The 20,542-nt window shown below is 40.4% G+C and overlaps 1 protein-coding gene across 2 annotated transcripts; it reads right to left on the bottom strand.

Moving 5' to 3' along the window:
- Nucleotides 1-5,323: 5,323 nt before the first annotated feature.
- Nucleotides 5,324-19,791, bottom strand: f8 (coagulation factor VIII, procoagulant component). 2 transcript variants are annotated; one of them, XM_082556072.1, is made up of 27 exons: nucleotides 19,495-19,791; nucleotides 19,065-19,165; nucleotides 18,727-18,849; nucleotides 17,272-17,484; nucleotides 16,793-16,975; nucleotides 16,495-16,598; nucleotides 16,077-16,197; nucleotides 15,713-15,983; nucleotides 15,459-15,624; nucleotides 15,260-15,347; nucleotides 14,677-14,894; nucleotides 14,425-14,569; nucleotides 14,092-14,301; nucleotides 12,939-13,756; nucleotides 12,712-12,854; nucleotides 12,248-12,413; nucleotides 11,851-12,090; nucleotides 11,506-11,734; nucleotides 11,235-11,417; nucleotides 10,900-11,016; nucleotides 10,657-10,728; nucleotides 10,331-10,416; nucleotides 10,005-10,160; nucleotides 8,872-9,016; nucleotides 8,624-8,772; nucleotides 6,124-6,306; nucleotides 5,324-5,806 (listed from the first exon to the last, which is right to left on the bottom strand). In XM_082556072.1, the coding sequence occupies exons 1-27, from the start codon at nucleotides 19,665-19,667 to the stop codon at nucleotides 5,651-5,653; spliced, it is 4,959 nt and encodes a 1,652-aa protein (XP_082412198.1). In that variant the 5' UTR covers nucleotides 19,668-19,791; the 3' UTR covers nucleotides 5,324-5,650. The 2 variants fall into 2 exon arrangements, with proteins under 2 accessions (XP_082412198.1, XP_082412199.1); XM_082556073.1 differs by having other exon boundaries at nucleotides 19,065-19,162.
- Between the last annotated feature and the right edge of the window lie 751 nt (nucleotides 19,792-20,542).

Below are 20,542 nucleotides of genomic sequence, written 5' to 3'. Positions count from 1 at the left end.
TTGATTCCCTGCCGTTGTAGTGTGTTACTGATGGTGACCTTTGTTACTTTGGTCCCAGCTCTCTGCAGGTCATTCACCAGGTCCCCCTGTGTGGTTCTGGGATCTTTGCTCACCGTTCTCATGATCATTTTGACCCCACGGGATGAGATCTTGCGTGGAGCCCCAGATCGAGGGAGATTATCAGTGGTCTTGTATGTCTTCCATTTTCTGATGATTGCTCCCACAGTTGATTTTTTCACACCAAGCTGCTTGCCTATTGTAGATTCACTCTTCCCAGTCTGGTGCAGGTCTACAATACTTTTCCTGGTGTCCTTCGAAAGCTCTTTGGTCTTGGCCATGGCGGAGTTTGGAGTCTGACTGTTTGAGGCTGTGGACAGGTGTCTTTTATACAGATGATTAGTTCAAACAAGTGCCATTCATACAGGTAACGAGTGGGGGACAGAAAAGCTTCTTACAGAAGACGTTACAGGTCTGTGAGAGCCAGAGATTTTCCTTGTTTGAGGTGACCAAATACTTATTTTCCACCCTAATTTACGAATAAATTCTTTACAAATCCTACCATGTGGATTCATGGATTTTTTTTTCACATTCTGTCTCTCACAGTTGAAGTGTACCTCTGGTGCAAATTACTGACCTCTGTCATCATTTTAAGTGGGGGAACTTGCACAATCGGTGGCTGACTAAATACTTTTTTGCCCCACTGTAACACTCCAAATTGTCCAGCAGGGGTCCCTGTCCTCATGTCTTATATTGAAAGTAGTAAAGTAAATAGTAAAGATTGAGTTACTGCAAATAAATGTACTTATTTTAATAATTATATGATAATTAATTGAATGTAGTTTAATATTTATGCTGGTTGGTTTTATTCTCTGTCTCCTACAATATTTAGTGGGCATGCACTTGAGTCTTTTTTCTCCTGTAACCCTACGAGTCACTGATTTTCAAGTTTAGATTTGTTTGCAAGTCTATGAGCCAGCCTTTAGACAACGGTGCATGTTCTTGAGTCACCTAAGGGTTTACATGATTTCTAAAAATCATTTAAAAACGCAGATATTTGTGACGTGTTGTGAATGCACACAAATGTTTAAACATGAGCAGAATCTGACTAAAGAACACATTTAAATCTAAAGGTTTAGAGATTTAAATAAGTCAAAGCAATGATGTTAACATGTAGATAGTAACTTCCACAAACAAGCAGTTTTATACCAGAACTGTCAACTCATTACAATCTGATGATGTCTGAAAGTAGCAAAAACAAATGAGGACAGGAGACAGATAAATCATGTCTATACTATATGTGTGCTAGTGCAGCAAGAGGACTATTCAATGAGATATGAAACACATTATATGATCTTTCTCTCTCTCTCTCTGTATTGATTACACATGATAAAACCAGATATTTTTGTAGTTAATGCTGAAAAAGTGGTTACAGAAACAACAGACATTTCTATTATTTTACTGTTTACAGATAACTAATATTAATATATTACTTACTTAACTTAGATGCAGGCCATGGTATTTACAAAAGTCTGTAAAGCTGATTAAAAAAAATGGTAAAACCCCACAACATTTAATCCATTTTCGTTGAAATGTGCATGTTTAAACAGACACACGATTATGTAGAAAAACCGATGTTGAGATGATTCTGTGCTTGTGAAATATTTGTAATCTCAAAGTTTTTCAGGGTAATAGGGTGTTGTCACAATGGAAAATCGGCAAATGATCCATGCTGCACATGTGGGATGGTTCTTAATATGGTCAAGACCTACTGTTGCAAAGAACTGTTTATTCATCACCATGGTAACTGAAAACCCTGCAGTTTATTTGGAAGCAAAGCCCCCGAGTAAGTCCATTCAGCAGCTCCTCTTTGAACAATGCCTATAGGCAGTGAGTAATCATTACATTGAACTTTGGAGGCATTGGCAGATTTTCTAAACGGTATTAAAAATAGAGTTTGAAGATTATTATTGTTAATCTGACCATCTGGTCGCTTTATTAGGAACCATTGTGCAATCTACTGCAAAGCAGTGCAGCATCTTCTTCAAAAATTTGACGGTTCCTGTGACATGTTTCATGTTAAAAAACAGGAGGTGCTTGATAGAAGCACAATTTACGAAGAGCTGTTTCACTGGTTTGAATTCGATTTGACAGTTACAGTCCCCAATATTGGTGTATATTACACAAATACATTGTATAGTGGTTATTGCTTATAGTAGTCTCTTGCTTAATATGAGAAAACAATGTGAAAAAAAGAATTATTCTTGTTCAATTTTGCAAGAAGAAAGAGAAGATGGTGGGAAAAAAAGTATAGACAGGTACTTCTGTTTTTGTGTGGTTTTTTTCCCCCTAATCTATATGTCGGTTCTCAGGGTCCTTAGGCCAAGGTAAGAAGTGATGTCAGTGAGGGTGATAAAACTGTGGTCTTTTCTTCAGTTGTGTCACTTTGTTTTCCTTCCTGCTGGTTTGTAAAAGCCCCGAGAAACAGATTCCTTTACACTGTTGTCACAACAAGAAGTGTGGCAATTGCTCACTGAGGTTCACATTTATAAATGTTTGAGAAAATCTGAAAATTCTGATCACTCATTGGTCATATTTGGAAATTCTTAATCAGATTACTGTCTGTGTGGCAGCTGACGCTTTGAAATCAGAATCAGTAATCAGTTTGGTTAAAATACAGTTTCGAAGCAAATGGGTTCGAGATGTTTAAAATCAGCTCAGCCTGATATGTCACTGTCTAAAAATCCATCCATTCATTATCTTCCACTTATTCAATTCAGGGTGGACGGAGGTGATCACAGCAGTCTAAAAAACATTTTATGGACAAAAGGAAATATCTGTTTCTCAGAAAACCTTCTATGAGTGTGTCATGACTCACATTAAAATAAGGTAAGCTATAATTTTCTGAAATTTACCAACTTTTTAGTTTCATTTTGTTTTCTGGTATGATGCAAACTTAAAGAAGAAGAAAAAAGAGGAAACCGAAGGGCCGTCGAGGCCAGCTGTGTGTTGTTGCACATTAACCTCAAAAACCCACTGCACTGATGACATCCATGTGTCCTGTTTCTCACCCCTTACCAGCTGAGCAACAGAAATGTCTTCTTACATTTAAATACGTTTGAGCTTTAACAAACATGGATGTTCAATACTTTGATTTTGTGCTGTTATTTTTATGATTATTTGATATTTCTACGTTTCTTTCCTTCTTTTTCGTTAATTAAATATATTTTTGATCTGCTTTGTAGCTTTAGTTGCCCATCTAGATTACGCTGTCATACTGTATCCACTTTAAAAGATACCTGCTTTCTTTTAATTAGACTGTACTACATAAAATTAGCTTTTTGACACTCAAATCAGCCAAAAACTATTTGAAAAAGTCATCGCAATCAACGTCTTTTTCCAGGAATGATGACGGCTATTTGTGAAATAATAGCGTCATGACAAGAAATAAATATTCCCCACCTCCACATTATCTTGCTAAATTTTCCTTCCTAAAATAATTTCTTCATGAAATAACTCACAGCAACATTTTTGTGATTAGCTTTGAGGAACCAGAAGGTTTTTTTTGGCAACAACAGTGAGTTAACAGCTGTTAGCTGAAAACTTTTCTGCATACGGTGTGAAGCTTTTTCTTAAAGAATTTGAGGAAAGTGGGCAAAAAGAAGTGCCTAAAGCAGCAGAAATAGGAAAAAAAAATCAGCAAAAACCTGACCTGAGAGATCCGTCCTTCACTTCATCTGTCTACTGTTGACTGAAGCCTCATCAGAAGGAGGCACAAGGATAGAAGGATGGCTGTCAAGAAGGGAGGGAGGAAACGTGGAGTCTATGGATCCAAATTAGAAATTTTTAATTTTAATGAGGACATGAGGTGCAACTGTGAGTGTCTACAGCAATCTGTAAAACACAGAGGAGGGGCTGTGGTTTTAGTTTTCAACATGACAATGATCCCAAACACACTGGCAGTGCAGTAAAAGCATACCTGGATAAGACAAAAACACATAACAAGGAACAGGATCAGTCATGGATTGGCCTTCCCAAGACGCAAACATCAACATTATGGAAGCAGTGTGGGATCATCATGACAAAAAATGGAATAAAAGTCAGTCAACAACCGAAGAAGATACCAGAAATTGACTTTCAAGCTTTCAAGAATTGAGGAAATTGTTAGCAAAGTTTAAAGAAATGAGGTGCACTTCAAAACTCACACAGTTAGACTTGGTCTCTTTAATCAAATTTTTACTTCAACATGAAAACTTTTTGGACTTTTGGTGATGTGAAGCAAGGACTTGAAAAAAAACCCATTAAATGTATAGTTTCAGTTGTGGGTTTTTCTGTATTGCGTCAACATTTGAATGATTACAAAGAACAAACTGAAACCAAAAGCTGGAAAATAAACCTAAACTCATGTTTAGCCATTTAAGCTCCACCTGTGTCCACTTTGCTGTATGTGACTGGCCTGTATTTGTTGCTGTTGCTTCTTTCACACACTAAACTCAGTACTAGAAGTTGAGCAGCAGGCCATGGCCTCTCCTTTCCTCTGAGATTATGTGTGCGGATTGGTTAGCGCGAGATCAATGCAGGTGCTGTTCTGTGCAGGTCTGTTTTTGAGATTATAGACAATTTGTTATTGTTTTCAGAGAGATGTGATAGTCAGGCATATTGTGCTACAGCCAATTCTCTGCCAGTTCATCTCCTGTCCAGTGTTACTCTGCCCTCCAAACAAAACACAGACCCCCTGCCTGGAAACTTCCTGGCTGATAATGAGGTGATAAAGGTTGTGGACCTACAAACAGGGTGAATTCCCTGTTTTCATGTTGCCACCACACACGCAAAACCAACAGATACAGGCATGCACACACCTTGTTGATCTTAGCATTGGTTTGACAGTCCTTGGACCTGGTCGTTCTATCATTGTGTGTGAACAGACTTGTTTTTCCTCTGCTGAACGGGAGTGCATATTTTAACTTGTAACAGAACAATGCTGGACCTGAAGGGTTCATTGTTTCTGCCAGGAGGGCCTGGTGGAGGCGGATAAGCCAAAATAACAGTTTGGGAACATTTTGGACTTAAGACAGATGAAATGAAGAAAGAGCATGGATAATGAGCTGGAAAGAATGAAGAAAGCAAAAGCAGGAAAAGTAATTGGAGATCAGAACGCAAAAAAGTGAGTCAGAAAACACTCAGTTTAGCTCTAAGCATGTTCAACTTTGGACTAGTTAACAGTTTTGGAAAGCAGCCATAAGAATTCAAATGTTTTATGTCTGTCAGCAAAAATATGTTATGTAATATATTACACATATTTTTAGTATCATGAAAAAAGCACCACTAACTAGTAAGTTCATAGTTTATTCAAATGTAAAGCACAAAAATACAAACTTTTCCAATGATATAAAACAGCCAAACAGTATATATCCATCTGAGTCAGAAATATTTACACACGATTACATTCAAAAGGTTTTCTCTGTAGTTATTGCAGCCATATGCTGAAGTGGTAATTCTCAGAGTTTTCAGCTCTAATTTCTTCTGATCAGTAATTGTTCACAGATTGCAGCCACAGGAAAAATAGCTTAATACAATTTATATATAACTTAACGAGGGCTTTTCTACTTCTTAAACGCTGCTTCGTGCTGCTGGTTGCGTTTGTCCAGTGGTCTCAGACGCCCTGCTGTGTGTCACAGCCCAGCACCTCCAGACGCAGAGCGATGTCTTTGATCCAACCCCGTGGGTGGATTCGGATGTAGCGGGCAAACAGCGGAGGCTCAAAAACATTGATGGCTTCTTCGTCAGGGTCGTCATTTCCTTTGAAGATCTTTGGATGAACAGAGGAAGAAAGAAGAGAAGCGGTAAGTAAACAGTTTGACAGATTCATGCAGAATCGGACACATATCTGCACCTGGTTGTGCATGCCGGCACCCAGAGCATTTTATGCCACTAAAACATCAAAATGCTTTAAATGCCAACACATTTTGGTAACCTCCCTGAAGAAATAAATTAAAGAAGCAGTAAGCATGTTAGTCATTGTAGTTTTATGGACTGTTTTATGTAGGTGAAGTCATAGAGGAAGCTGGAGCCCATCCCAGACTGACAGAGGCCTCATTTTACTGCAAAACTAAACACTAAGCCTACCTTTTCTCTCCGGGCTCTCTCGTCTAACACGCTGCTCCAGGAGTGCCCATCAAGACTGCTGGTGACTGAGAACTCCGTCACCATCATTTGGGTCATCAGTGATCGTGCTCCTTGGGTGATGACTCCTGTGATGCGTCTGACTTTCTCCAAGTCAACCTGCAGCCACTCGTGGGGGTTGTTGTTCTGAGGTAAGAGAGATACATGAGGAAACATGGTTAGATATAAAAGAGAGAGAAAAATGATTAAGTGCAAGTACATTGTGAAATTTAGGAAATTATTATAAATGTCTATGTTCGGAAGAAAAAGGTGGATACATTTAGGAAATACATAAATCTTGAGTCACCCATCATTTTAATGTATTTTTCTTGGAAGATGGGGGAGCTGCTAATTAATTAATTAATTAATTAATTAATTAGCAGCGTCCCCTGGCCTACAAAACACTCTGAAAGTCAGTTAACCTGGCCTGTTTACTTGTTCTGCTTCTTGTTTTGTTTTGAAAGACTCACATGTCTTGTTATTTCAGTTTGTCTTCTTTGGCTGAGACACCAGTCTCTGCATTTAATGAGTCAACAGATTGTTGGCAACTGTGCAACTAAATCTGATCTGCCACTTTGTTGTTGAGCTGAAGTGGTTTCAAAACACTTCCACTTTGCAATAGCACAGATGATGGTGTAATATGCAGAAAAAGAGATTTCACCAAATGACTTAATGTTGGTGCATTGTTACAGCACCACACCTCTTCAATTCTGTAGCAATGGGACTGAAAACACCTGAATTCAAAGATGAAGAGGTGCAACCTAATGCTTCTGTCCATACTGTGTACGGCTGCCTGAATATTCAGTAAAGACTTTGACCTTTTGAATTTACGTTGAGTTCTTACACGGACTGTGGATTGATCCACTGACCTTCTAGTTACTGGACAAACAGCTTGACCTCTTGGGCTGCAGAAACTCAATATTGTGGTGTGTAATTTAATTGACAGATACCCAACAGAAAAAAAGCATGTTGACAGGATCAATACGTCCAGGCAACATACAATATATAGAAGCCCGGATTGAAACCAGGGCTTAAAAAATCTAACTGAATTTTTGTTTTTGCAACATTTAATCCACCGCTATGCTCAACCACTTAAATCAAAAATACACTATCTATCTATCTATCTATCTATCTATCTATCTATCTATCTATCTATCTATCTATCTATCTATCTATCTATCTATCTATCTATCTATCTATCTATCTATCTACATTTGTGATATTATGTGCAAAAATTAATAAATTAAATTAGTAAAAAAAAACTTTTATGACTAAAAGAAATGGATACATGTTTCTGAATGAAGCAGATAAAGCAAAGAAAGCAAAGAGATGTAGAGATGGCCAAAATGAATACCACACTGCTTCCTCTCCCGTATTACCAGGAAGGAGGAAACTCATAAACTAAGAAAATGCTTTTGGCAATGCGATGCATCATTTTCCACTGACATGACTTTGCTGTGCATGGCCAGACCTACACGAGTGCTTATTGTGAAGACTTTTTTATGTACTTTAAATCCTCCATTCGTCATTCAGGAAACATTTTAGCTGTTTACTGCAGGGAAACGGTTGGCATCAGAAGTCTAAACAGAACTTGAAACTCTGTGCTCTTTATATTAAAACCCAGTCTAAAAATCAGATCTCTCATGCTTACAAAGAAAAGCAAAGAAAATGTGTTTTTTTTTTCAGTATCCTGTGACATATTTGCAGTATTCCTGTTTAGTCTAACCTTAGCACTCACTTCAGGTACTAGCGGAGCCAATCAGGATGTTAAAAAAAGGAAAATATTATCTAATTCGATCAGATCCTTGAAACCTTTTAAAAAGACTGTTCTAGGTAAAAGGTAGCGCGCAGTGGTTGACCTCAGTCCCAACTGATGTGTGTGACCTTTAATAAGCAGCTCAAGAGTTTTCCACAAGGACAAATCACACCTCTCAAGTTCAGTGCTGCGAAGTGTGAAAATGATAACTTCAGACAGAAGATTGAAAGCTTAATAAATGTCATTATGCAAATTACTGCTCTCTCAGTGGTGAAGCTTCTTGAACAGTATAGCTGAGGCACTGATGGTGCTTGCAAAGCTGATCTGTTAATATTTTTGCTGCTTAGAGTAAAACATTTTTTAATATTTCATTTGTATTCCAAGATTAAATGAGATATAAAACAAACTGTCTGGTTTATGGTATCCTCAGTGGGCAGACATATTTTTTCCCAGACATCAGAGTTAAACAGAACTTATGGTTTGTGTGAACTGCACGTCAGACACACTGTAAATGGTCTCCGCTCCACTAACTGTAACATAATCAATATCCTTTTCTCCTCATGTGTAGTTCTGAAATGCTAAATGAAGGCCAGAGTAACTTCCCTGAAAGCCGCCACTTGTTCTTATTCTTTATGTTTATTAAAAATAAGTCAGTGTACAGTTTTCTACAAATTTTGCATATGTGTAATTATGTGTGTGCATGTTCACCATTGGCCTCCAGGCGTTGGCGCCGCCCTCCTGGTGGAGGCGAGCGAGACTTGGTTTCCAGGTACGGAGAAACGAGGAGTGAGATGAGGAAGCGCTGAAGCTGCCATCAGGAATACTCTTCCTCTGGAGTCCGAGAGGGAGAGAGCAGCCTGGCAACGCACATATATCCCACAGATATGATGTAAGCACTTTCACAGTCTATACAGAACTACATTGAGATCATTCTTGTTATTTTTGGTACAACTCACTGTTGAGATCACAGCCCAGCAGCTCCAGCCGGAGAGCGGGCCTCTGCACAACGCGGTAAGGGTGGATCCTGATGTAACGTGCCACGAATGGCGGGGAGAAGAGGTTCTCTTTTACTTTGGAGCTGTCCAGGTTGCCATGAAAGATCTACAACAGAACCACTTTTTAGATCACACTTGGCAGGACGGCATGTTTTAGCAGAACAACCCAGCACTGAAACAACTGCCGCACATTCTCCATACTTTTCTTTCTTTTCCAGACTTGAAATTTGCTTGAGATGAGTAACCAAGTATTTGGTGTCTTACAGCATTTATTTAAGAATGAAACAATTTAATAAAGCCTCCTTTTTAGTTCATTTACTATTTATCCTTGGCTTTTCATTTCTGTGGTCCTTTGACGCAAAATAGAAGCAACTATGAGGAATTGGAAATAATTTTAGCCGTCGACTCAATCAAATATTAAGTAACAGCTTCACAGCAGCAAGTTTCACTTTTCGCTTGAGCTTCTACTCTTCACTTTAACTTTTGGATTCAGTAGAAAGGAATAATGGAGGAAGCGGTTTGTCTTCCTCCAAACATGAAACAGGAAACAGATAGCAGAGCTGCTTTTGCCCTGTGAAATGTTCCATAACACACAATTTCAAACCAGCACACATTAAATGACATCATGCCATATCTGGAACTTCAATAAAAATATAAAAGTGGTCATGTGCTCTCTTTTTTCTGGCGATGTGGGGTTTGCAAATGACATGTGTGGTTTCTAGTTTTGGACTTTTCAAAGCTGCAGTACTAATTTCCAGAAGGGTTAACATTTTAGTGGTGCATGCCACAAAACTGCAGCTGCTGTCCAGTGTAATAATCTTATATTTAGATTTTGTTTTTAAAATCTAGACATGTTTATCGTAACTGGCCTTATTTGTCATTTAAAAAAGCTACAAGTTCCCTTTATAACTGGATTGCTCTGAGTCTTTTTATAATCTTATTGTCATGTTTGTGTGGTGCAATGACAGTCAGGACGCCTGGCTTATTTGAAGTAAAATTTACTTACTTCAAGCCTCATATCAGAAACTGTGGAATTAAATATCACAGGGCAATTTCAACCCTTACTGTAACAGATATTCAGCATGTGGACATACATTGATGTTGCTGGTCTCGTTTCCTCTGTAATTAGTCCAAGTTTCCTGGTCCAGGCTGTAGGAGACAGTGAAGTATGTGATGTAGTGCTCTCTCAGCCTTGACCTCACTCCCTGTGTCTGCACACCATGCATGAGGGTGGGTCTTTGCAGATCAACCTAAAAACACAGACATTGCATTATATTTTCCTGTGCCCTATTTTTGGTTTATATGAGATAACTGACTGATTAAACTGATTTTGACATCATTTTTTAGATCAGTTCAGAACATCATGACTTTACGTAAGTGAAGGAAATAGAGCAGAAACAAAGAAAGCTGCACATCTAACCTGTATCCATGATTGCTTGTTTTTGCCCATCCAGGCATTGATATAACCTGACTGGTCCAGCCTCGCCAGCGCTGGTTCCCAGTAATCTAGACACACGTGAAAACACAGTTATAATCCATCTCGCTGTGGGTAATTTCCGGGCTTTCAGATCTCATAAAGTTTCCTGGTGGCCACCAGAGTGAGTTCTTTTCATTTGTATGTTAAGCCCTTCATCTCCTCTGCGCACACTAAGAGGGATTAAGAGCCTTCTTGGTGTGTTTCCCTGCTGAATTGGACTAAAATAAATAAATATAATAATAACTCTTCCCCTTCTCCTGCTGTCTTACCTATGTGATCTGATGCTGTGATCTGGGAATCTTCAATCTTCCCTGATTTCATCCCCAGCGGCAAAACACATTCTGCATAGCAAAACCAAAAGAATTCCATGCATTACAAGTTTCCACATGCACACAAAAATTACCCATATATTATACAATTTTTAGCATGTTCTGCTGGTACCATCCTTCACCTAAAAACTCAGTCAATACTATTTACAGCAGCATTACTTGGTCAGAGTACATTGCACGTACTTGGGTCATAGACCAGTAGTTTAGCCCTCATGCCAGCCAGCTGATAATCTCCAATAGTGCATTCCACCAGCCAAGTGCCGACCGTGGGTGGTCTCATCTCCACCGTGCCAAATACACCTAGAGGAGGGAGGAATAAATTGGCGAGCAATGCAATACATGAAAAAAGTGTGTTTCATTGCAGGAAAAGCAAACAAAAACGTGTTTAACCCCAACTGGTAAAAAAAGAAAATCTGTTATTTCAGTGGAAGCATCTGTTCATGTGTCATCATATGATGAAGAGCAGTAGAGTCTGGGAGAGTGGAAAAATAAGTATATGAATATGCATATGTATTTACCAGGGAAGAGGTTGTAGACGCCCATACGGTGTTCCTGCTTAGCATGAATAGTGAAAGGCAAACCATGGAAGTGCACAGCATGGATCTCTGTGTCGCTTCCTACGTTCAAAAGGTGCCACCTGACTCGCTGGTACTGGGCTAACAGCAAACCAGGAAGAGTCTCTGCCACATAGCCGTTTATTGCTGAGGATAAACATTGGCATTACTTATTAGAGTGATTACAGCCTAGGCAGGCAGATTTTACATCAGAAATCAATGTGTTAATCTTTACCTGCAAACTTATTGCTGGTGTGGTACCAGGGATCCTCAGCATTGACTTGACAAGGTGGGGCACAGTGTCGCTTCAGGTTCTCCTCCAGGTACCAGCTTTTAGTTTCATCAAAGGTGTGGAAGAGCAGGGAAAACGCCTGGATGCCTGGCTGCGTGTTCTCATTGGGCCGGAGGGTACCAGGCTTACAGATCACAAGTGGACCGATCAGACCTGAGTGAAGGTCCTTCTCCTAGAATATAAAAAAGAATTGTGAATTTTCTCCTACTCAGGTGAATAGTGTTAATGTTGGACATTTTAGTTCCTATCTTAAGATAGGAACAGGGTACAAATGAAGACTTTGCAGACCTTGTCCACAGTGGAGTAATAGGCCCCAGTCTTGCAGTCAAATTCATAGTCAGTCGGTCCTTGTTTCTTGGTTACTCTCCAGTTATAAGTTCGGGCTTCACCAGGAGGAACGGGCTCTCCTGGCACCCCGGGCGGAGCAGAGGGGGAGCTTGTTTGGGCAGTGCTGGCCCCCTGGCTTCGGTCATAGACTCCGTGAAGGTGAAAGGAGAACGGTCTGGATGCGCTGTTCTTAAAGGTCACCTGGGATTAGACATAGTGAGAAGATGGGTTTAATTAACTAATTAATTGATGACCATTGTTCACATTTATTTCCATATTTCAGCACCAAGTTAGATATCTGCCGAGTCTTGAGGAAACAGTCATTGTTTTACTTTGGTTTGGGTACAGTAGCACTCACAGTAAGGAGATCATTAATCTCAGTTGTGATGACAGGTCCCATGATTCCCAAGTGCTCCTGAAGCTCCCCTCTGTCTTCAGGTAGCAGGAAGTCTTTATCCTTGTAGGCTCGAAACACCACCTTCTTATAATCTGGCAGGAACTTCCTGATCCCTCGACGTATCTCACTAAAAGGAGGGATTGAGTCGAAACTGCCGTTTACACAAATTATATTAAAGATGTATTTTTTTTGGTTTTCAGGTGACATTAGGATTTCACATTTTAATGGGGGAAGTTGGTTGCATAAACACTGGGTGGGCTTTCAAACAGTTTCCTGTCCTCTCTCAGTCTTCAGCTGACCTATTCTTATTACACAAACTTGAGAAAGAAGTCAAAAAGGCCAGAAAACAACAGGAAAAATAAAGGCATAGTGCCACAAATGTTTGACAGTTTCCTAGAATTTCTGCAAGGAAACTTAATTCTTACCCGTTTTCAAAGACCTGTTGTGGTTTTCTGATGCCGTAGTTCCAGATGATCTCCTCTGCAGCAATGTAGTAGTGCCGAGGTCTGACTCCTCCAGAGCGCACGTTTATGTAATCTGCACCAACTGTATCTAATGTGTCATTCGCCTAAAAAACAATTCGAATTTATGTAGTGAGACTCGTGCTATTTAATGTCCTTTACAAATGTGCGTGAGACATACATCCCGGTACCTCATAACTGTAGTCATCATACTCGAAGGACAGATCAATCGTTGTGTTTGCAGCAGTGTAGTTGACTTCCACATCAGGCAGATCATGTATGAGTCGCTCTGGCTTGATGCGAATGTGGTTTTGTGGTACTAAGTTTTTATCCATATCTGCTGAATTTTGTAACTCTGCAGCTGAGACCTTGGTGCTCAACAGGGGTTCCCGGTCCAGTATGATCTCGTTGCTCTCTTCAAGTTCTACCACTGTGTCATTCTTCTCGCTTTGCATTTCTCTGCTTTCCTCAGCTTTTGCCTTGGCATCGATGTCAGTCATGTTTTCCACAACTTCTCCAACAATCTCCATTGTAATTTCTTCATCCATTAAATCTTCAGAGCTTATGTCTTCATCTGTCTCATTTCTGTTTGCCTGCCTTCTCTGTCTCTGTCTTTCTCCATGCTCTGTCTGATTCTCAGAAGCTGCCCTCTCTCCATCTCTGTCTAATTCTTTCAAGACATCCAGTGGGATTTCACTCTCAGAGGGAGCTTTCCCCCCTTTCAGCGATGCTATGTTCACTTTCCTCAGGCGGCATCTCGGTCCAGTTCCTTCAGTTTGAGCAGTGGTGTTAAGTGACTGAGTACTGTTTTGAGCCCGGGCTTTCTTGCACACTCGAACCAACACTGTGTGATTTTCAGGTCTCAAACCTCTTGGCAGGAAGTCTATTTTATCAATATAGTCAGAGAGATCGTCATCCCTGTCTCCATTCCCGCAGGGACGAACGGTGTAGTGGATGCTCATCCCGCGGTTCTTGAGGCTGCTGTCAAAGGCACTGATCTCCCACTCACCTACAAGAGGGGAAAAGTGTGTGTGCGATACAAAGTAAAACATCCACTTTGCACACAAGCCAAACAACCTTTGTGTGTCCTGTATAACTGCCTTGATACGCATTGTTAAAAAAGCAGCGCTCTCCAGATTGTTACATCCCTGATTACAGTGTCTTTACTGTGTCTGTGTCACTTAGGGGTGGAAATAGGGTACCAGAGTCACACAACAATAAAAAACCAAGACTCCAGAGTTGCCTAAAGTTTGAATCCACCCACCAAACAATATTTAACAAATGAATTTGTTCCTGCAATTACAACAGCTGACTCTCTCTGCAGATGTTGGCCTATGACCTTACCAATAAGCTCCGTCTCCATGGGAAGAGTTATAGCAGTCATGGGAAATAGGGTGAGGACAGACTGGTAGAGGCCTTGGTACTGAAACATGTTTCCAGTGAAGTAGACGGAGAGGAAGTCACTCTGGGTGCCCACACTGGCAACGTGCCAGAAGGTCACATCAGTCTGACACATCACAAACTGACGCCTGCTGAACATGATGCCATTTACACCTGAAAGGAATTAAGCAAATCAAATGATTTATTTTTCAACTTCTGATGATTATTTTATATTTTGTGTTCAAAAGTGGCTTTCATTTCAGTAACAACCACCGAAAAGAAGTAAACGTAACTCACTGTAAATGACATTTGAGTTGTAGAAGTCGGGCTCCGTGGTGTTGAAGGACTTTTGAGTGGACTTCCGCATGTTTTCATCAAAGTACCAACTCCTGTTCTCATCAAATATGGCGAATATCAAGCTGAACTTCTTATCTGGTCCCAACTGCATGCAAAAACAGGATTCAGCAAAACACAGAGCAAGCTGCAATGTTACGTCAGTGCACATTAACGGTTGTGGCTGCAGCTTGAAAACATTAACATTCTCCTAACCAGTCGTCCTCTGAAATCGATGGCGTCATACTTGCAGATGAGCAGGGTGCCCACCAGCCCAGAGGCCAAGTCCCTCTCTGGGGAGACAGTGCTTTGATACAGCTGGGTCAAACACGTGGGGTCTCCTTCCAAGGGCCCATCATCTGTTGTTAGCCTCCAAATGTAGCCAAACGTCTTGTTGGGGGGCACACCCATTGAGTGCAGGTCACTCTCTGCAGCTGTTTGGTTAGATTTGAAAAGACTTTGTGAATGAAATCATTAGGCGTTAATAAAGATAATCAATCAGATGTTAGAGTCTGTCATTTTGGTGACAGGGACTAATCAAAAACAGTCACGTTTAACTTGTCAATTTTAAAGGTGCTGTGTTTAAAACTGTCATTTATTTCTTGACTTTATCTGTGTGCTTTTCGGATCAGTAATCTGCTACTGCAGGGATTATATTTACAGATTAAAAGTGGGGAAATTACCTTAAACAGTGTGAGAAACCTTAAAAATGCTACCTCGCAATGACTAAAATTAACTTTTCGATGTCTGACAAAACCACTCAAAACTGAGAGACAATCATTTTGTCTCTTTAGCTTACCATTTGTGGATCTTTGCAGCGGAAAGATCTTGGTAAGGCCGTTGGGGTAGATGTTGAAAGGGCGACTGGCCAGGTTCTTAAAGGTGATCTGCAAAATATTAAAGCCATTCAAAGGTAGGTTCACCTCTCAGTCTGGTGTGATTCTGATAGTTTTTGCTTAAATTTAAGGATGCAAAACTCTGAAATGTTATTCACTCACATGGAACTGATCATTGACTTTTCCTTTCAGAATCGGGCCGAGGAGTGGGCTGTCAGGGTCTTTCCGCTGAGTGAAAGATCCATCTGTGTATTCCACATACACGACCTTTTTATACTGGTAGCTGAGGTGGTGTGAAGCTGAAGGCAAATATCTGGACTGGAACTCACTGATGAAGCAAAGAGAAAACAAACATTGAGTTAAACAAGTGTCGCTCTGTTTTTCTTCTGCTATTCTGCTATGATTCCTCTCAGTACCTGTCAGAGGGTTTGAGATGAGGAGCGTAGTTCCAGGTGACCTCTTCAGCAGCAATATAATGCACCCAGGTTTTGGACTCCTGTCCTCTGAGGCTTCTGACTTGCAGTTGTGTATTCTTTGGTTTAACGTTGATCACGTTGAACAAATCGCCATCGTCGAAGTTCTCGTCGCTGTAGTCCTCCTCGTGTTTGACTTGACGCCGGTTGGGCGCTGGAGGAGTAACGACCTCGGGGCATTTTTTCTCCACTGTGAACAATGCGTTCATGCCATCTGGGGCAAGCAGACGTGCACAATGAAAATAAAGACTCGCAAAACAACAAAATGAATAAAATGTTCTGGTTCCGGAATCTTGGTCTTTCTTACCATGGCGGTGAGCATGTATTTTGCAGCTGATTAGAAAGCTGCCGATGGTGTGAGGTCTCATTTCTGCGGTGATAAAGCTCATGGGGGTTACCTCCACGGTGACTTTACGATGGTTCAATATCTGAAGAAAAAAAAGCAAACAAAGGCAGTGTAGTGCACATTTAAGATCGCGTTTAAAAATCTAACATCACCTAACTCTTAGAAAGAAAACACGTATCCCAAAATGCTTTGCTGTGACAAACACGGTTTAATGAGCTTTATTATATATCTGTTGCACTGTTTCTGAAGCCAAACTGAGTGTAGTGTTGTATAGAAAAGTAATAAGCAATAATAAGGAAGCAGCACATATTCCTTAATCTAAGTGTATTCTTATTACATATACATGTTCCTGCCCTTCCAGAATGAAACATTAGATTACCGTCAAAGAATGATCCTGAAACTGAATGGAGTGGATTTCTGGAGCTGTGCTCATGCCTATCAGATGCCAGAACACAGGATTTCGGCCCTGACACATTGTCAACCCTACACACAAAAACACAGAAACAGAGAGAGTGGGTAAGGCAGAATAAAATGCGACCAAATTCCTGTGACGACCAAATACAAAGCAGCCACTGATAAGCTGTGCCCGCACAGTGTTAGCGGCAATTAACATTACAGCATGACTTTCTCGCTGTAATGTTAAGTGATTTCTGTTCTGAGTCGGGCTCTTTGATTACCAGGTAACGTTGAGTTAACAAAGCCATTGATGGTGTGGTATTCCTTCTTGCCGTTGCTCCTTTTGAACTTCTCTCTGCTCACCCTCTCTCCAACCTCTCCATACCAGCTTTTGGTCTCATCAAACACTGCAAAAAAAAGGACGAACGCCGGATATCTCCTCTCCTCGTCTTCTGTGAAGGCACCTGAAGGAAGACAGGCATAATTCACACGATGCAGGATGCGATAAAAGGATCCCATCGAGTACATTTCCACAATTCCTTACACTTCTTTGAAATTCTCTTTCCAGTCCACTGCTTTTATCTCCATGCAGTGCTATCATAACTATACCTCTAATTGAAACATAACAGAGTCAGAGTAGTTAAAGCTAGATGATGCTCTGATTAAGACGGCCTTATTTCTTTCTTTTTATGTTTTTGATTTTTGATAGTATGTGTTTATGGAAAATACCAACAGAAAGATGAATCAGTAGCATTCTTACTTGCTTTACAGATAAGCAGAGCACCAATGAGTCCTGAGTTAAGGTCTCTGACTGTATCGACTCGTGATGTGTATGAGTAGGTGAGGCAATCGGGGTCGCTGGTGGTGGGGCCGTCTTTAGGGCTGATGTCCCACACATACTCATAGTATCCTCCAGGAGAGACGGCATCATCTTCCTTCTCCTGGCCTGCTGTGGAGTCATCATACCCAGCTCCTGGAAAGAAACCACATGTAATCACTTTGTGACTCATCTGTACCCTTCAAGCAGTAGAAAGAATTGAAAGCAGAAAATACACTCTCTAGCCACTCTGTCTTAAAACTCTAATCAGCCAATCCCATGACAGTAAATCAGCGCATCATTTAGGCATGTAGATAGGTAGTCAAGATGATGTGCTAAAGTTCGTCTTGGGCCAGAACCATGTCACAAAACTCAAATAATCTCAACTGGTTCATTGGACACAACATTGAGTCTGCTGTACTCAAAATGCTTCCAAAGTCACCAAATATCCAATAGAGCGGATGTGGTGGAACGGGAGATTCACATCGTGGATGTGCCACCGACAAATCTGCAGTAACTGTGTGATGCTATCAAGTCAATGTGGACTAAAATCTCTGAGGAATGTTTCCAGCACCTTACTGAGTCTGTGACATGTTGAATGAAGCCAATTCTGAAGACACAAAGAGGTTCTAACCCATTACTAGCGAGGTGTAGCTAATAGAGTGGTTGATGAGTGGCGGCTTGTGGTGACGCTGAAGTGATTGGATCTGCTTCATCAAATCCCGTTCCTGGACATGGCAGAAGCTGCTTTTCAGATTAGGATAAGCGCAGTTATAGGAATCTATCCTTTGGTGGTAAGACATGAACTGCTTACAGAAACTGACTGCATTAGATCCATGGCAGCATTAATCTGTAGGGGGGTTATTAACACTAAGAACCTTCTTAAGTCAGTGATATTCAGCTATATCCTTGACGGTTGGGTAGTGTTGAAGATGAAAGAAGTTTAAAGACTGACTGTTTGGCTCTCACAGGCAGTGCAATATCTGCACACGCAAGATAATGAAAACCGTTTCTCTTGGTAATTTCTAAGGAATGAGGTGGCAACTGTTATTTCCTGAGTTCTGTATAACTTAGGAAACCGTTTTCATGATCAAACCATTAATAAGCCTTAACAAGCAGTTTTTTTGGGTACATTTTGATTCGGATAACATATTTTCAGACTCAAGCAAAACCGGAAAAGTGTTGATCTCAGCCAAAGTAGTACTGGAAAGCAAGGATCTGGGCTTTTCTTTTTTTGTGAATGAACGTTATGTTTAAACAGACATGAGTCAGAAAGCTGAGTCAAGTTCTTGCTAGCTGCTTGGTGAGGAAGAACAGAATCCTACTGAGTAAGGTTCACCTTGTGAGTAAGTTTATGAGTGAAAGCAAGACAAATTCTTTCCATTCTGTTACTCCAACCTTCAGATTGTTTCCAGTAGGTGATCCCCACAGGGCTGACACTGTAGGGCTGAGAGGCTAGGTTTTTGAAGTGGACCACCACCGTTTCACCAGCCTGTGTGACGATCACAGGGCCTTGAATCCCTGCAAGAAAATTACATCTTTTTTTTTTTTTTTAAGAATTCAAACAATTCAGGCAAAAAAAAGTTGAATTTGTTTCTTTTTTTTTTTTCAAACCACTCAGAAAAATTGTCTGACTGTCCTTGGATGTTAATATAACATTCAAAAAATGTGGTATGATACAAGCACTTATGGATTTTTTTTTATTGATTATTGAAAATATGTACAAGGAGACTTACCTGTCCATGCTGGTCTTGGCTTGGGAACAGTGTATGTAGAGTCCGTATACTCCCTATAAATTGCTTTGATGTATTTTTGCGGAATGTCCTTGGATGTCCTTCTTAAAGATAAAAACACGCATAAAATTATGAAGAGAAACTTATGAGAAAACTGACTTAAAATATCCTTATTAGCTCTTCCTTAATAAAACTGCATTTAATTTACTTCTAGTAATTCAAAAGTAATTTAAAGAAACAAAACAAAAAAATTACATAAAGAAAAGCTAAAAACATAAGAGCAAAACTAACCTAACTGACTGGACACAGATTTTTCTGAAGCTAAGTCTTCTTCTTCATTTGGAAACATAATCATCACAATTATTTACCAACCGAACAGACTGCTCGTGATTTCATTTGTCTAAATCAGACTTATATTTAAGAAAGAGTTTACCTTTGTTCAGTTGTTGGGTGAGGCTCGTAGTCCCAGCCGATTTCTACAGCTGCTATATAATACTCTCTTACAGTAGCACCTGGCTGCTGTGCTTGCTCGATGGAGGAGCAGAGGAGAGGCAGCAGAAGCGCGAGTGTCGCTCTCATCGCTGCGTGCGCACTTGTCGGCTCCATGGCGTCCCGGGTCGAACACTGCCACGGCTCTGGTGCGCCTTCCGTGGGCTGAGATATTTAAAGGGAGGAGGGCGGAGAGGGGCCAAGTCACTGAGAGGTTCAAGCACGCGGGGGATCTGTGGTGGCTGGGGAGTGTGTGAGTGAGATTGCGCGCTCTGCTGTGGTAACATTACATGACAGTGTTCCAGGAAAGAGATTTATCTAACTTTGCTACACCATGTGGCGCCCAGAGTCAGAAAGTTACCCCGAGTCACACATTCTTAAATACTTGTAATTAAGGAGCTTTATTCATACACACACTCACTCGTACATTCAGCAACAGTTTTCCATGTTGGAAACATTATTGATAAATAATTATGAAACACAAGCCAAATATCCCAGTTTTACAAACGTTCATATATACTCATAATGGACATCAATTGTATTTTGGGGCTTTTCATGATTTCTTTAAACAGTTTTTTGTTTGTTTTCTTTAAGGTTGGAACGATTGTACTGCAGATTCGTTAATCACAAGAATCGGGTGCACAAGTTTGACTTTTTGGGGGATTTTTCCTAATCCACACAGTGTCGAAAGTACACAGACGGACACACACCGCCTCTGACATTTGGTTAAAAGTGTAAGTCGCACATTAACTGATGCTTTTGGAAGTTTTTGGCATAATTCTGGCTGGATATTTGAACACTCATTTCGGCAGAATTCATGCCAACTCATTGCTTTCCTGAATTTAAGCATAGTCTGCAAATCTTTGGCAGAGTTGAGCTCAGGGCTTTAGGAAGTGCATTCCAAAAGTCTAATGTTAGCCTGCTTTATCCATTCCAAAACCAGCTTTGATTTATGTTTGGGAACACTGTCCTGTTGAAATACCCAGTTGTGT

Source organism: Aulonocara stuartgranti (assembly GCF_965226115.1).
Source record: "Aulonocara stuartgranti genome assembly, chromosome: 2".
Lineage (NCBI taxonomy): Eukaryota > Metazoa > Chordata > Actinopteri > Cichliformes > Cichlidae > Aulonocara > Aulonocara stuartgranti.
The sequence above is the reverse complement of the archived record's forward strand: the minus strand, read 5'-3'. Positions and strand labels throughout refer to the sequence as shown.